Below are 18797 nucleotides of genomic sequence, written 5' to 3' on the forward strand. Positions count from 1 at the left end.
GAGAATTTCCATACCATTGTCGTACCGTACTTTTCGGTATACCGAAGATCGGCATACCGAAAATTTCGGTATGAGAATTTTCATACCGTTGTCGTACCGATAGTGCGGTATGCCATACCTTACGGTATTACCGAAATTATTGTTATATCGTTTCATGCCTAAATTGCCAAACCATTAAGATATACCGTATATTTGTACTTATTGAAATTTCATTAAACAAATACAAATAACTTTCTAACAATTAAACTCCACATCTTCAACAAAGCAAAAAAATAATTTACCACTAATAATATATATATATATATATATATATATATATAATTGATTCTGACAGCATATGGATTTTTTCGGTATAAACCGGTGGTATATACCTAAACAACGGTATATACCGATTTTTCAGCATATACCGCGGTATCGGTATATATCGGTATACCGCGGTATGAGGAAAATGATACCATTGCCGTACCGAAATTTTTGGTATACCGAAATTTCGGTATTTTCAGTATTTTTTCGGTACGGTAAGTGCGGTATACCGATTTTTCGGTATTTTGCTCCACCCCTAGCTGAAACTCTACCAAAATAGTTTCTCAGCGGAAAGCTTAACCTCCCCAAAGCTTGAATCGAAGAAGAGAATTCCAAAGCCAAAAATCAGTCACTACTGATTACACACATTCTCTTAGACCTTAGGCAAACCTCTGTTTACCCAGAAGCCTAGGTCAAACTTGCTCCAAAGAACTCGTTCTTTGAAGTATAGTTGGCAAGTTTTCAAACCTCCTTTCGAGAGATAGAATCGAGTGTTTGAGTGGTAAGGAGTTCAGGAAGGTACTCTGACTCTGTGAGATCCTAGCGCGGGTTGTGCTAGGAGTGAGAAATCCAACGCGAGTGAAGTGTTGGTACTGAAGAGTGGAATCTTCAATGGTATGGTTGTGTGCACCCGGAAAGCACACGGTTTAGTTTGCAGTGCACCAGTTAAGCACTTGCGGAGTGGATTGTTGGTCTGATCAACCGACCGTGGATGTAGAAAGTGTTTTCCGAACCACGTAAAAGTCTCTGTATTATTTACAGCTTTCAGTTTTACATTCTTACTTGTGTTCTTTCGTTTGATAAACTGAATACTGAATAACTGCAAAGAGAAATCTAAGACTAACAACGTGCTCAACCGAGGCTATTACGAAACAAAGTTATTTTCGCTGCGTACGATATCAGTCTAACCGATCTATCATCTGATAGTCAGGAAGAGTGATATCATATCTATTTTAGCAAACTCGACTGAAGCCTTTACGTGCATCAGTTAAGTTCCAGTAACCTAACTGATAACTCCTTACTGAAGAGATTTCAGTATCAGTCGTCAACCCTGTTTGGTCAAAACTCATTTCTGTTAACAGGTGTCACAGTTTGCTTGTAAAGTTTCGTTTTGATCTCCATCTTGAGATTCCTCTGTTTTAGAGGAGAAAAATAGCCCATAGGTGTATTCCCCCCTCATACACCTATTCGAGACCCTCCGGACCTAACACTAGCAAACAAAAATACTAAATTCTTCTATTCAATGGTTAATAAGAGAATATCTACTAACACTATCTCGTTTATTTGCAAGGAAAATGGCGAGGCTACATACAACATGGATGAAGTCGTAAAGCTTATAACCGAGTTCTATCAGGACCTCTTTGGCTCATCAGTTCATGCGAATCCGGTTGAAGCTAAAGTTTTCCAAGAAGGACTAGTACTAAGCCCAAGCCTTAGAGATGAAATGATCCAAACTGTTACAGAAAATGAGATTAAAGAAGCCCTATGGGACATCGATAGTGATAAAGCCCCCGGCTCAGACGGATTCTCGTCAGCCTTCTTCAAATCATAATGGCAACTGGTGGGAAATGATGTGGTGAAAGCTGTCCAGGAGTTCTTCAATTATGGAATCATTTGGCTAGAACTTAACCACACCATTATCTTTCTCATACCCAAGAAGGCGCACAACCCCACGGCAGCGGACTTTAGGCCGATTGCTTGTACCAATGTGGTGTACAAGATAATCACAAAAATCCTTACCAAAAGGATGCAGTCTTCACTTAACCTCCTTATCAATCATTCTCAATCTACTTTCATTAAAAATAGAGTAATCACTGATAATATCTTTCTTGCACAGGAAATCATTCGAAAGTATGAAATGAAACGTATATCTCCTCGTTGTATGCTGAAAATCGACCTCCAAAAGGCCTACGACTCAATATCGTGGGACTTCCTGGACCGTGTTCTCCGTGGATTGAACTTCCACCCAGCATTTATACATTGGATTATGACCTGCGTTTCATCTGCCACCTTTGCCATCTCTATCAATGGTGGACATCACGGCTTCATCAAAGGAAAACGTGGACTCAGACAAGGAGACCCTATGTCTCCAACACTATTCCTTTTTTGTATGGAGTACCTTTCTAGGCTTCTACAACTAAGGACAGTGGAAAAGGAATTTAACTATCACCCAAAATGTGAAAAGCTGAAAATTTCTCATTTGGCTTTTGCCGATGATCTGCTGTTATTTGGAAGAGGCGACCTGGGATACATGAAAATTTTGGCTGACACTTTATCTGAATTTGCATGTGTATCGGGACTACAAATCAATAGAAGCAAATCACAAATCTTTTTGGGAGGAGTCTTCGGAGCTCATAAACAGGAGATTATTGATCTCTTTAGTTTTGCTATTGGACATCTCCCAAGTAAATACTTGGGATTCCACTAGCATCGAAAAAACTTCTAGCCTCTCAATATGAACATTTTATTAAAAATATTGTTGATTCTATTAATAAATGGTCTAACATCAATCTCTCAATGGCAGGTAAACTTGAACTAGCAAGATCGGTCCTCCAAGGTATCGAGTGCTTTTGGCTGCAAGTCTTCCTTCTACCATCATGTGTTATTGACCGTATCAACACCCTGGTAAGGAAGTTTGTTTGGGGCTCTGCCACAAGTCTAGTTGCGTGGAGCAAAGTGTGCTATCCCAAGGAGGAGGGTGGACTAGCTCTACGTAACCTCTCGGTATGGAACAAAGCGCTATTGGTTAAAAATCTCTGGAATATTGCTGCCAAAGAGGACTCCCTATGGGTGCAATGGATCCATGTCGAATACCTGAAGGGAAGGAGCATCTGGACTGCCCTCGAACATCGCTGCGACTCTTCACCTCTCGAAAACATACTCAAAGTTCGAGACTCCATCCTCACCAAGCACAACAATGATGCCCACCTGGCGGAAGGAAAAATCAAGGAATGGGCTACCTCTAACATCACCGCGGTTGCCAATGAATTCCTCCGCCCCAAAGGGGAGAATTTTTTTTGGCATAAGGCAATTTGGAAAGGATTCATCCCCCCGCGATGCTCAATCACGTTGTGGAAGGCGATTCAAGGAAGGCTCAAAACAGTCGATAGACTTGAGGGAGTTCCTAAACTCTGTTCTATTTGTAAAAACTTTGACGAGAGCCATGATCACCTCTTCTTTGCTTGTGCAGGTACCAAAGAGGTCTGGTACCAAATCAAAGTTTGGCTCCGAATCAAGAAGATTATGGGGACAATCCTCAGTGCAATCAAGCATCTAACTGAAAAAAAAGAAAGGGTCGGCCATCGTACATAAGCCAAAATAGCTAGCTCTTGCTATTACTGTTTATCAGTTATGGTTTGCCCGTAACAAATTAATTTTTAAAAACGAACCCTTCGACATTTTTAAAGTGGTAAAGGATATTGATTCATGCCTAATTGTTCTTAATTTGGGGGTTTGATTGTGCTAAATTTGAGTTAAATATTCTGGAATTTGGTGCATTTATGAGTGTGTTTGACGTGTTGCAGGAGATTTTTATAAAATAGGAGAAATAATCATAGTTTGCAGATTTTGGATCAGAAATCGCTTATTTGGGCTCAAATTGGTGCCAGCAGCGCTGATAATCACTCGCCAGCCCTGACAAGGCTCCCCAGAGCGGTCGAGGCAGCCAGAGCTGAATTCCAGAGTCGACAGAGCTGAGTTCCAGAACTGACCAAACTCGACAGAGCCGAACTCCTGAGTCGACAGAGCTGAGTTCCAGAACTGACCAAACTCGACAGAGCCGAACTCCTGAGTCGATAGAGCTAAGTTACAGAGCTGACCAAAACTCACCAGAGCTGACTAAAAACTTGCCAGACCTGCTGAACTCCAGAGCATACTACAATTCTACAGAGCTGAATATTCCAGAGCTGACAGTTGCGCGCACAGTCGCCAGCGCTGGCAATCACGCGCAAGGCTGCCAGCACTGCTTCAGAGCTGGCAAACACTCGCCAGCGCTGCTGTTACTTGCTGAGCACTCTTTCCAGCCTGAACTTTCCTTTGCTGTCACGATTCTATCTCTTAGGCCCAGTTTTGCTGGGCCGTTCTTGATGGTCTTTAGGGTTGATGAAAGGTAGTCTATGTAAAGGGGTTAATGTTCATCATGAAAAAGATAACTTTTAGCCTTCGGACCAAGATAATCTTCTACCTTAGGCATCAAAACACTTTACAGTTTTCTCGTTTTCATAGTTATTAAAATTTCCTAGTTTTTGTTCTAAGTTAGCGTTCAATTCAGTTTGTTTTAGTTTACTGTTTCGAGTTGTAATCAAGTGACAGTGATTCGCTTCTCGCAACGATTTCGATATTTCGTATTTACGTTAATTCTTTGCTTCTACTTGAATTATGTTTTGCTTTCAATTATGCAATTTCGTTTATGTCAGTTTAGATTAGAAGCTTTTAATTACAGTTGTTTAAATTCTTAGCGTAATAGCGTTTAAATTCGAGTAGCCTTTACTTTATCGTTTAATTTTGTCTAGGGTGAGTAATTTATTTATGCTTAAGTATTTGTGTTTTGCCTAGTTAATTCCGAGTTTAATTTTACGTTAAGTTTAATTTACAAGTGTTAGTTTAATTTTACAATTTTCAAACGACAACCTTTACTGCTTTCGTTGTGATACAATTAGAAGCCCTGTTAAATCTTCCTTGAGAGACGACTTGGGTTAGCTTACACGTTACAATAGATCTCGTCCTATTGCAAGTCAATCTAGCGTAGTGTTTAGGTTGAGTCAGATATCAAGAGTGACATTTATCGCTGCCTCAATGAGATCTACCCACCTGAAGATGTTAGAGCTCATCTTGAAAGTAATACTACATAAAGACGAGCACCTTTGACTGGAATGAATTGAGCACTCATGCCCCAAGTCCTCTGATAATCTGCTATCATCACAACCGAATGTCCTTGGAGCTGCAAGATCAAGAAAAGGCTTGCTCAGGTGTTGAACTTCCTTTTTCTCTCCCTACTTTCTTACACTTCGGTTCTAGTGATAACTCTGCATTGTGCTCCTACTATGGGCAGGTAGGAACTTCCCTAGAGATTGCATTCTCATTGTCACTACTTCCTCGGACCAGCCCTTTGAGTTGGCAGTTAAACCCTTCGGCTGCTGCTGTTTCTCTTAATGCCAAGGCCCTGCTATCTGATGGATTTTTGCGTTGCTGTTCCCTGGGTTCATGCCTAGCTGCTAAAGCATACACTAGGTCGCATGTAGCCAAATGAAAAGTAGGCCACGGCCTTCGCCAGGGTCCTCATTTTTTGTATGACTCCGTGTTGTTTGGGGTGTGGATTCATCTAATGTTCCACACGGCCATGGCTTGTACCACATTGTCAAATAATTAATAAGTGTGTGTGGGTGCGTTTTGGGGAGCAAGCCATCAACAAATCCCTGCTTGGCATCCCCTCATTACTGTCGGTTCTGTCACAACTCACGTAACCACAACAAAAAAAAAATGATGAAATCATAAATAACAAATAGAAACAAATTGCTTGCAAAATGCGAAAATTTATTTGGAATTCTTACCTTTCCTTATCTTTCCACCCCAGCATCCTAAACTTCTTTAGGAATGCTTAATAAGGAAATTTAAGTTTTTATATTCTGAAAACAAACTATTTCCTGTTTGTTACAATGGAAATAGAATAGGATAGTTTTTTTTTTCATATTTGGAAAATGAGCCTTTTTAAGGTTCAACTACCCCACCCCCTGCCCCACTTGGCCTCACTTGAGGTTTTGTGTTTTTGTGGCAATTGTCTTCCCCTTGGGTACGCCCGAGATTTTTTGTGTATGCTACACCTTTTTTCGTTATTTATATATTTTGTATTTTCATCAAAAAAATAATTTCTATGAACAAATCAATGTATCGTATGAAAAAAACATTTTAGTTTGGGTTCGAATCTTGGATGAAGCGAGATTTTCACCATATTTAGTGAATATATGTCTGTTCATTAGTTATGTTGGATTGTTCGTAGAATTTTATTGATCTATTTGTTATTCTCCATTCTCTCGAAAAATATAATTCTCCATGGAACCTAACCATATATATATATATATATATATATATATATATATATATATGTGTGTGTGTGTGTGTGTGTGTGTGTATGTGTGTGGTTGGATTATAATGAGAATTACTATTTTCATGATAAATGAGAATAGCAATAAGTCAATATAAATCTACAAATAAGTTGTTTGTAATGCACGAATAACCGTACTTTATTTAATATGATGAAATTTTCGCCCCATCTAGCATTCAAGTCTAGGTTTGAATGGCTATTCGTGCATTACAAGCAACTTATTTGTAAATTTATATTGACTTAATCGTTACACTCATTTCACATGATTAACTTAAATAAATATCAATATTATTTTAATATTGAACCTTGGACATATAAGAGTTTGAATCGAATCTCTTTAGAAAGAAGATCTTTTGTCTCGTGGTAGCCTATTTTAATACCCTTACGAAACTTTCAATATTGGGTTAGCCATACACTTCACATGTTTCTAGGCATCATCAAATGATACACGTCTTGGATAAGAATCTACAAAGCACTAGAACACCTTGTTAACGATCATTTACTTCGACAACATCTAGGGTTTCTCGAACAATGTGATATCTTACACCGGGTACATCCTTAACCCTTCCCTCTGTTACTAAGACTGGAGAATGTTATTGTGAATTATAGTCAGTACAAGGAATATACGCAGTGATTTCAAATCCAAAGGTTAATCGTACTCTGGCAACATTATGTAAGACATAGTTTGATTTTTTGGGGGTAATAGTAGAAAAGTTGACAGGCAAGTCACCCTTACTGCCACTCTATTGAACCGTACATGAGATTTTCACCTCACATAGGTCCTCATTCAATTCCTTTGAATTTACTGGATCATTTTCCGCGCTCGAGAATCCTTTCCCTTCTTCCACTTTGTCCTGAAGAGTAACTAGGGATAATTTAATCATGTTTTCATGTTTCAATTGAACATTTTTCATTTTTTTATTATTCTCAAATGAAAAGATTATTCTCTTTACCAAACCAAACATATGCGGATCCAATCAATATCCCATAATAAGAACAAGATATATTTCTTGATCAATCTTCTTGCCCCTTATTCTTCGAGACTAAAAAAATTTTAATTTTCAATTTGTTCATTTGGAATCTAGGTTCTTCTACTTCATTTTTTTATTTAATATTAATTTGTTTTTCTTTTTTTATATATCATTTATCATTCCTTAAGTTCCGTACGTTTGATTATGTAGAATTTAACAATTGAATGAAGGGTACGAAATAAATCTAATTGGTTTTTCGATCAAAAGAACTACGTGAAATCTTTGATTTTTTATTTTTCTCTATCCCCATCCCATATGTACAGAATCAAGAGAGAACCATTTCTTCTATATGAATCGATCTTATTGCATTCCAATTACTTTCTGATACCTAATAAGGACAATAAAATATCGAATTCGATGGTTCCCAAATTGACAGGTTAGTATAAGCTTATCCATGCAGTTATGCACTCTCCGAATATGAATCCGTTTTATGAAAGATCATGGATTTCGTACTTTGGTGGGTCTCCGAGATCCTTTCGATGACCTATATTGTGTTGAAGGGATATCTATCTAATCTAATCGATTGCGTAAAGCCCGCGATTGCAACGAAACCAGGGAAAGTATAAAGGAAGGACAATTCTTTTCTATTATATTAGTATTTTATATTATACTCCCTCCGTCCCAGCTTTTTGTATCCACTTTTAGTAGTAAATACTACTAAAAGTGGATACAAAAAGCTGGGACGGAGGGAGTATTATTTTAGATTAGTATTCGATTAGTACTAGTTAGTGATTTAGATTAATTAATGATCTTAGCTTGGTAAGTCCTTTCTTCTGTGATGATCTGTTAGCACCAGTTCTACATTTTATCCTTGTAGGCCTAGGAGAAAAAGGTTAGACGTATACACAAGAAAAGCAAGGAAGTCAACCTCTTTCAAATGTAAAATATACAACATGGATTATGACAATGCAATGCAGTTGGATTCTCATGTCGATCCGAATGAATCATCATTTCCTTGTAGGTAAATCTTTGCCTGCTAGGCAAAAGGCAAGCAAATTATAAAATTATGTCTCGGTAGGACATGTATTTCTATTACTATGACATTCATAAATGAAGTGGTTAATGGTGGGGTTACCATCCTTTTTGTAGTGATGAATCTTGTATGTGTTCTTAAGACTTAAGAAAAGGAATTTGTCCACTTTTTGGGGTCTCAAAGGGGCGTGAAAACATATATGAACTCTTGAATGGAAAGGGGATGTAATTCCAGTTCATTCGGAATCGCTAATCAATTCAAATATCTGATAGGGGCAATTGACAATTTAATTCGATTTGGACCATTATTTGCATATTCGTAATAGTGCAAAAAGAAGACTGAGCTCTAAATTGTTCAAGAATAGTGGCGTTAAGTCTCTCGACCTTTTGACTTAGGTATTTGTCAGTTCTATTTCTAGATGAGGGCATGGAAGGGACATAACTCAGCGGTAGAGTGTCACCTTGATGTGGTGGAAGTAATCAATACGAGCATGATTATTCCTAAACCCAATATGAGTTTTTCTTTTTGGATTTGTCCCTCGCCGTGATTAAATGAGAATGGATAAGAGGCTCGCGGAATTGACGTAGGGGGTAGGGATGACTATAATTCTGGGAGCAAACTATGGGTGGAATATGAAACGCATGAATACATCATGTCATCGAATCCAAATCTTGGGCTCAAGGGACAAATCTAAACCTACTAAAAACGAAGAGGAACGAAAAACACTAAACAAACTAAAATCAATAATAAAAGACAACTTGGGCATGTGGTTGAATCCACGGATACTTACTCTATCATTCCTTGGTGAAGATATTCATTAGTACGTTTGTCTATCAGTATAAACTATCAATGACATGTGACAATATACTCACTTGTCACGTGCACTTCCATAGACGTGGACATCTCCATATATGCAATTAAACTAAGAAGCATTGAGCCCTATATAGACATGATATTGACAAAGGCAAACCGTAGCCTACTTCAACCTTCCGTACCCTCGACATCCTCAGGGCGTATAATGATTCTACGCACCCTATAACCTCGAGTTATAAGTGATATATTTCTACTCAATTAATTAATAGCCTGTTAACTAATCAAGTAAAATTCAATCATTAGAATTAAGCTTGGTAGTTCAAGAACACACATGTTGTTTATTAGGTACAAAACAACCTCACGATTTATAAGTTCATATACGTTGCACCTTGCCCAACCCCTGCTTATTAACTTAGTCGGACATAAAGTAAATAATAGACGTAATAAATAAAACATAAATAACAGGAAATTAAACTTACTACTAAACAAAATTGGGCAAACTCCAACATTGCCGAACAAAAGCGTTAACAAACTAAAACTTCGATCATCTTACATAAACCAAGAGTTAACAGTAAAAACATAAATTAATTTTTTTTGGTGGTACAAACATATGGTTCTCGAATTTCATGCACACTAAATGAACATGGGAAAAAGGTATTTAAGGCCAACAAGTGGATGGGCCGAGAGATCCTTCTTAGATTCCAATTGTCCAGGTTCAATGCACTTGAATCTCCTTTTAGCGCGAGGACTTCTTCTCCGGTTCAACTTTCCCTCGGTCCATGCTTATCGGGAGAAATTTGATACAATTTTTCCTGGTTTTTAGGGGAGATCGATATTACTCCTTATTCTCCTCCTAATTTCGCTCGCTTCTGCCACGTCATCTTCTTGGTCGTGATGCCAATCACTTCTCATCTCTTTCATGCTCATCTTCTTCTGTTTCTTCTAAGTCGTCTTGGCTTTACCTTATGTATGATTGTCATGGATGGAATTCTAACTCTGAATACTAGTTAGGCTGACGCTCAATCAATGGGAAGTTTTGTCCCATCTTGCATATGGTCCAATGAAGTCCCTGTTTTGAGCAGTACTCTATGATCTAGCCATAACGTCTGCTCCAGCAATTAGCATATGACTGTATCTTCATTTACACTAATCCACTCAGCGAGTGTCTGACCATCTCTCAGCACATTCCCATTCTCCAGAATAGTTCTCCACCGTGCCCATTTCCACCTCGATCATGCCTTGCTTCAACAGTGTCCTCCGAAACATAAACAAAAAAAAACTTGAGATACAACATAAAACTGAGCTCAAAATAGGGGCTCGTTAATGAGATATGCTGATATGATGTAGTGGTAATGTGTACTAAATGACAATTTAATATTCCATTTGTCCCTCAAAAGTTTGTCCCAAGGGGAATGACATAGGTTTTAATAAAAGTCGGTAAGAAGTTATTTGATGGTGGGGTCATGTACAAAATAGTGTTTAATGGGTTGTAAGTGTAAAGTTGATAGTAGAGTCAAGTACAAAAGTAGAAAGTAAGTAGATTGGAGTAAACTTTTTGGACACACTTCAAAAACAAAACAGGGGCAAACTTTTTGAGGACAGAGAGAGTATAATAGTTGAAAGGTGCTAAAAGTAAAGCATACAATAGTTTTAATGTGGTTTAGAGTAAGCTGCTCCTATGTCTAAAATCCTCATTAAACAGGAGAATCTAATTAACCTTAGGATTTCTTTTTTAATGGCTGTAAGTCAACCGTTTAGTTCTCACAGAGTAAACTAAGAGATTTTTTGGATTTGTAGTTTTCCCTTCTTCGAAATGCACTGCAAAGTGTTTTGAGAGTTAAGAGATTTTGATCGTGCAAAATTTCGGTAGTGGTTGTGTTGAACTCGGGAGCGAATTTATATGATGAGTTCAAGAAAGAGTCGTGTAATGATTATTCATTTTAAATATTTTTTTTATTTTTATAACAAAATAAAGATTTTATCACGATCTTTAATTTAAGATACACGAGTGCACGAAGCGACGCACGCTCAAATCGATACGGCATCCCATCAATAAGGAAACCTATCAAATACATTATAGACCGACTTAAAACATGATCGAGCCAATACAACAATCCCACCAAAAGAGAAATAAACACAAACTGAAGTAGGATACTAAATGCATAGATACGCATCAAAAAACAATGATCAAAGAAGAAAAAATCGCAACAAAATAAGAAAAAAGATACCTTGCGTTGGCTGTAAAAACACGGTGCGACCTAAATCATTTTAACTAAGGAATTTATAGCTAACAATCTAGGTTATAAGTTTCCATTATTAAAGTTTTTTCCAAAATTTGTTATTTCTAAAGTTCACCACAATCATTCTATATTCACAATAGTCAAACACATTAAATCAGAAAACTAATTTAATACTTACCATTGTTGTGTAAGAGGAATCACGACGTCAAGGGAAGATGGAGGGGACAGATCGCTTATCATGGTCGTGGAAGAAGAATCGCGGTGGGAGAAAGGAGAGAGCCAATGTGGAAAGGTAGTGCCGAGGCAGTCGGGTCAGAGAATGGTGGTTGACGGAGCAGAGATGCGGTGGCGCGCTACCTGCTATACTGGCTATGGGGCTGCTGCGGGAGGAGAGAGTCAGATACTCAGAGAAATGACGAAAGTGAAGGACGACATCGCTGACTTGGAGCCGAACTGTGGCAAATCATGGCGGGGGAACGGGGGAGTCTGGTGGAGACGGGGAAAAGAAAATTGAATTTCGGAGAGATAAATAAGCATGGCACCGCCGACTTGGGATTGCCTGGTGGAAAAGGTGAGATGCCGGTGACGGTGGTGAATCTCTTTCATAGTTTGGAGTGAGACGATAGAACTTGATTTTGTTAGGCAACTGTTAGTTTTCAATATTTTATTTTCAAGAAATTTTATGCTTTAAAGTGAGTATGAGAATAATACAAATAAATATTACATGTGGAATTATTTTTCCACATAAGATGTATAGTATTAAGCTATAAGCTCTAGAATTACAGAGATTTGAAATAAAGTTCCCTCATGAAGCTACGTAGGACCTAGGATTAAGGAGAGACCAAGAATCCCAAACCGTATTATATAATGATATGATATGAACTATATAATTTATACATGTACTCCCTCCGTCCGCCAAGATTATGTAAAAATTACTATATTTGGCGTCCGCCAAGATTATGTCACTTTCCTTTTATGGCAATGGTCCCACCATCCTCTTTAATATTTTATCCTTACTAACACTCTTTATTTACAAAAAACTCACTCAAAATTCAATCTCAACCACACATCTCATAAAGTGGTGGGACCCTTTCTCCACTACATCAAAATCATCACCAATTTTATTAAATCTCGTGCCCAAGCAATTTTACATAATTTTGGCGGACGGAGGGAGTATTATGTATACAACCTAAATAACATAAATAACTTCTCTTAAAAATTATATTGGAACTGACATGCGTATACATTGTTAAAATTAATTTGAAGTAGTAATTTGTGTTATTCTAATTTATGTTATTAATTACTACTGAATGTAAAAATACCAAAGAATAAGTTGTAGCATTTACATATTTAATTTTCAACAAATGAATAGTGGAAATTGGGAAAACTAAATGTATTATTTTTAGAAATTTGTAAACATAAAAACGAAGTTACTATAACTATTTACTATAATTAATATCTAAAAACGGAAAGATTAGAAAATAGAAAAATGAAGTTACTATTTTCAGCAATCCGTAAGCGTTATTATATATTATATAGATATTGAATTTTTTTTACGAATCAAGTTCGACTATTTTTGGGAAAAATCAATTTAAATAAAAAAAGAGAAAGAAATTTTCTAAAGAAAGAAGATGAGAGAGAAAATACGGCGAAGAAATATAGTCGTTGGCGTCGAGTTCTTGGGACCAGCGAGTTTTGATCATTGATACGCCGTGTCTTGCTCTTTTCAAAGCGCTGGTCTTCGGTTAGCTGCGAGAGTTGTTCGAGGATGAGGTATGTTAGCTGTGTTGTTGTTTGGTTTTGTGTTTTGAGGTCCCATCTTGGCGGTTTTTGCCTTCATTGTGGGTTTGCATGGGACTTGCTGGTTTGGGGTCTCAGCTGGGGTTGCACACGATTGGTGGAGTCTTCGTGTTGCTTGTCTTGTTGGCTTATAGTGCTCTTTTCTTTTATTTTTTTTGTTCTTGGTTTTGCTCTTTTCTGTGTTGGGGAGCCGAGACTACCTAGGGATGATGGTTAGGCCGGAGTCTCTGAGGTGGCCTCACTCCGCTCCCGCACAGTTTCTTCTTCGTTTCTATAGACGAGTACTCTTTTTCCTCAAGTTGAGGTTTTAATGAGGCTCGACCCTTAGTCTGCTTCTCTGTGCTTTCAAGGGTTTAGATTTTCGTTTTTTCTTTTAATAAATTCTCATTTAATAATAAATCATCATGTTTATATTTCACATGCCAACCTAAAATTAGGTTGGTACGTTGGATGAATACAAGTTAATAGACTATTTAAGTACTCCCTCCGTCCACGAAATGAGTACTCATTTGTGGATGATATAAGAAATATATTTAGTGTAGTGTGAATAGAATAAGGGTTCTACCTTTTTTAGTGTATTAATCAAAGAGTTTTGTGGGGTACACTTCTCAAAAATGGAAATGAGTACTCATTTTGTAGATGGACGAAAAAGAAAATATAGGTATTCATTTCGTGGACAGAGGGAGTATTAAATACACCCCTAACGTGTGCATTGAAAATCAAAACGATCCCTAACATTATGTTTGTGCAACTAAGTCCCTAATATTTACAAATTCGGGCAAATAAGTCTCTAACATTCACAAATGAGATAAATAGGTCTCTAAGGTTCACAAATTGAGACAAATAGGTCCCTAGTATTCACAGTCGTTAGACTGAGGGACTTATTTGTCCCAATTTGTAAACGTTAGGGACCTATTGGTTTTCAATGTAAACGTTAGGGGTGTTTTTGCTTCTTAACTATTATCTTTTCTTTTTCTAAATTCTTAATTTATACATTTTTTCCATATTATATTTCGATCTTTCTTTTTTTAAATTCTTAATTGATGTCTTCTTAATTCTAAATTACATATTTTTTTTTTATAATTTTATGGATAAATTGTTGCATTAAACGTAATTTGTGCATTTATTCAAGATAATTTATGTATAAGTTACTATATTACCATATCAAATATATAATACGATAAGTGATTCGAGCTCTCTCTATTATTTAGGGTGCTATGTGGCATCTCCAATATCCTCTCTTAAAATTGAACTCTTAAAATTCTCATTTTGTGAATTTTAATTCATATATTTTTGAAAATATTGAATCACATTAATCTTTTAGTGGTCATCACCGGACCTATATAGACATATTAGAGATAATATGAAATATAATTCAATCATCTATCCTACATGACACCCCTATATTTTTATTTTATTTTATTTATCTAAATTCTCTTTTTAATCTCTCTCTATATTTTAGACATATTTAATTTCAACATTTTATTTAGATTGATACAAATACAAATAATAAATTTCTTTATGCAATTATAATTAGGGTTAAGGTGCAGATTGCCCCCTGAACTACATCCCTTAGAGTGTTTATCCCCCAATACTCGGTCAAGGCGCGTTGACTTCCCTGAACTCCTGAAACAAGGGTGCAGATTGCCCCCCGCGTTTAACGGCTGTTAAACTTAATTTTTTTTATTATTATTTTTGCGGTGGGCCCCACCCCAACCAAATGTGCAGGGTTTCTTTGCAAATACAGCTAGATTCTGGCCGCTCCAATTTTTGAACGCGGTGAAATCGTAAATGGGGAAGTTGATGTGGACGTCGATTCTCCCGGGGCGTAGGATCGACGCGCAGACGTTTTCCTTGTTGTTCATGGTGAAGACCATGACTCTCTCCTCGCCGCAGCAGAAGAATATTTCATCCATGAAGTTGAGGTTGAGGACTCCGGATAAGCTTAGTTCCATCGATTTATCCTCTAAATGACGGTCGAGATCCTCGATCACGAGCAACGACTTCTTCGTCGTTTGGAGGAGAAGGTACTTCAAATCGGCGTCGTTTCTCACCTTGTGCAGATTAATCTCGTAGACGTCGTAGCTTAGAAACTTCGCCATCGCAGCTATGAACGTGGATTTGTCGGTCCCCGCTGACCCGTACAGCAGGTAGCTTCGCTTCTAAACGTGGCCTAATCGGTGGTAATACTGCCTGGATTTCAAAAAAATTTCTAAAACCGATTTGATATTCATTTTCAGATCCGCATCCATCACCATCGTCTCCATCGTCGCCGGATGCGTGAACGAAGTCGATCTCCACCGTCCGTTTCTCTCTGTTTCGTCGTCTATGTTGACGAACAATCGCACGTCCTTTAGCTTCCACCGCCTCAGCAGTTAACTGGCATCCCCGTCGCCCCCTTCTCTGACAGCTCCCCCTAATCGCGGTGACTATATCTGTTCTCCGCCTTGAGGAGCAACGACGATCTGAGCCGGTGAAAGAGAGAGAGAGAACCGCAAAAAAAAAAATTAAGTTTAACGGCGTTTAACAATCGTTGAACGCAGGGGGCAATCTGCACCCTTGTTTCGGGAGTTCAGGAAGGTCAACGTACCTTAATCGAGTATGGGGGGATAAACGCTCTAGGGGGGTGTAGTTCAGGGAGCAATCTGCACCTTAACCCTTATAATTTTATATATATATATATATATATATATATATATATATAATAGATCCCTTACTTTCACAACCGTTAGACAGAGGGACTTATTTGTCCCAATTTATTAACGTTGAGAGCCTATTTACTTTTTGCTATAAACGTTAGGGATGTATGTGCTATTTAATCCTTGATTTAATTAGGAAGAACATATATAACGTCAATTTTATTCGCTGAGATGCAAACTTTAGGATGGTGTATAAATTCCGATTAATTAAAGGGTTAATTGCCCATAAAATACTGAACTTTCATCCAATTTTGGTTTTGCACACAAACTTTAAACTATGGCGTGATAATTACTAATCTTTTGATTTTATCTGATTTGATTTGATATATTAAATTATTGACAATTTGGGTTATTTGCTTTGTGTGCTTTTTTTTATTGATAAGAAATTAAATAAAAAATATTATTTTACCAACTAATTACCACACAAGAATAAATACGCCACGTCAAATATTGGCACACCATATTAGCCTGAAATTTGGCCGGAATTTGGACTAGTAGCAAAATGAGATAAAATCAAAAGTTTACTAATTATCTGACCATAGTCCAAAGTTTGTATGCAAAATAAGAATTAAATGAAAGTTAAGTATTTTATGAGCAATTAACCCTTAATTAAAATATGTAAAACTTGTCCCATTTGATAGGATGGTGCTTTCGCTAATATTTCCTCCATCAATTTGAAAACGACACTCTCGAGAGTAATTTGTCACCAATCTTCTGAATGACGGTCGAGATCCTCGATCACGAGCAACGACTTCTTCATCGTTTGGAGGAGAAGGTACTTCAAATCGGCGTCGTTTCTCACCTTATGCAGATTAATCTCGTAGACGTCGTAGCTTAGAAACTTCGCCATCGCAGCTATGAACGTGGATTTGTCGGTCCCCACTGACCCGTACAGCAGGTAGCTTCGCTTCTAAACGTGGCCTAATCGGTGGTAATACTGCCTGGATTTCAAAAAAATTTCTAAAACCGATTTGATATTCATTTTCAGATCCGCATCCATCACCATCGTCTCCATCGTCGCCGGATGCGTGAACGAAGTCGATCTCCACCGTCCGTTTCTCTCTGTTTCGTCGTCTATGTTGACGAACAATCGCACGTCCTTTAGCTTCCACCGCCTCAGCAGTTAACTGGCATCCCCGTCGCCCCCTTCTCTGACAGCTCCCCCTAATCGCGGTGACTATATCTGTTCTCCGCCTTGAGGAGCAACGACGATCTGAGCCGGTGAAAGAGAGAGAGAGAACCGCAAAAAAAAAAATTAAGTTTAACGGCGTTTAACAATCGTTGAACGCAGGGGGCAATCTGCACCCTTGTTTCGGGAGTTCAGGAAGGTCAACGTACCTTAATCGAGTATGGGGGGATAAACGCTCTAGGGGGGTGTAGTTCAGGGAGCAATCTGCACCTTAACCCTTATAATTTTATATATATATATATATATATATATATATATATATATATATATATATATATATATATAATAGATCCCTTACTTTCACAACCGTTAGACAGAGGGACTTATTTGTCCCAATTTATTAACGTTGAGAGCCTATTTACTTTTTGCTATAAACGTTAGGGATGTATGTGCTATTTAATCCTTGATTTAATTAGGAAGAACATATATAACGTCCATTTTATTCGCTGAGATGCAAACTTTAGGATGGTGTATAAATTCCGATTAATTAAAGGGTTAATTGCCCATAAAATACTGAACTTTCATCCAATTTTGGTTTTGCACACAAACTTTAAACTATGGCGTGATAATTACTAATCTTTTGATTTTATCTGATTTGATTTGATATATTAAATTATTGACAATTTGGGTTATTTGCTTTGTGTGCTTTTTTTTATTGATAAGAAATTAAATAAAAAATATTATTTTACCAACTAATTACCACACAAGAATAAATACGTCACGTCAAATATTGGCACACCATATTAGCCTGAAATTTGGCCGGAATTTGGACTAGTAGCAAAATGAGATAAAATCAAAAGTTTACTAATTATCTGACCATAGTCCAAAGTTTGTATGCAAAATAAGAATTAAATGAAAGTTAAGTATTTTATGAGCAATTAACCCTTAATTAAAATATGTAAAACTTGTCCCATTTGATAGGATGGTGCTTTCGCTAATATTTCCTCCATCAATTTGAAAACGACACTCTCGAGAGTAATTTGTCACCAATCTTCTGAATTGAATGGTTTGTTATTACACACCAAATAAAGAAGGAAAATTATATAAATTATATATGCGCAATTTAATTTAAATTTATTTTGGTAGTAAGAGTCTTACTACGAGCGCGGTTAGGCCGAGTGCATATATCACATGTGACTGCATTTGTAAGATTCTTTCTGAACAAACAAGTCTTCGGTCTGCCCTATGTTGATACAAGAAGGAAAAATGTCAAATTAATGTGATCTAAAGAAACGTTATTACCAGCTTTTAGGTCACTAAAAGTAAAGATTCTCAATTTTTTTCCAGAAAATCATGGAGAAGTCAATTCTCCCACGATATGCAAAATGTCCTCTCTATATGTATGTTCATTATATTTATGTAAAACACACACTCTGCAAGTACATGCACAGTGAATGGTCCAGAGAGAGAGGACCACGAAGACGATTGATTGGTTAGCACACAATTGCTATCCCAGAATGTGGAAAAGCTAAGATCGATGTATTGATTTGAGGATGGGATTAATATAGTGTAATATATGTGGGAGAGCCTTCGCCTTTTTCACTAGTGGCCTTTTGCTCCTAATCATTTGTCCACTTTGGATATTGTACTACAAAAACTATAAAAGAAATGGGCAAGATGATGTATACATTTTTTGGAAGATAAAAGCA

At 37.3% G+C, this 18797-nt stretch overlaps 1 protein-coding gene across 1 annotated transcript; it reads right to left on the bottom strand.

The window, feature by feature from the left end:
- Positions 1 to 6891: 6891 nt before the first annotated feature.
- Positions 6892 to 15362, bottom strand: LOC130994064 (AAA-ATPase At2g46620-like). The gene is made up of 3 exons (XM_057919098.1): positions 15006 to 15362; positions 7161 to 7257; positions 6892 to 6986 (listed from the first exon to the last, which is right to left on the bottom strand). The coding sequence occupies exons 1-3, from the start codon at positions 15360 to 15362 to the stop codon at positions 6892 to 6894; spliced, it is 549 nt and encodes a 182-aa protein (XP_057775081.1).
- Between the last annotated feature and the right edge of the window lie 3435 nt (positions 15363 to 18797).

The sequence above is a fragment of the Salvia miltiorrhiza genome, chromosome 7 (genome assembly GCF_028751815.1).
Source record: "Salvia miltiorrhiza cultivar Shanhuang (shh) chromosome 7, IMPLAD_Smil_shh, whole genome shotgun sequence".
Taxonomy (NCBI): Eukaryota; Viridiplantae; Streptophyta; class Magnoliopsida; order Lamiales; family Lamiaceae; genus Salvia; species Salvia miltiorrhiza.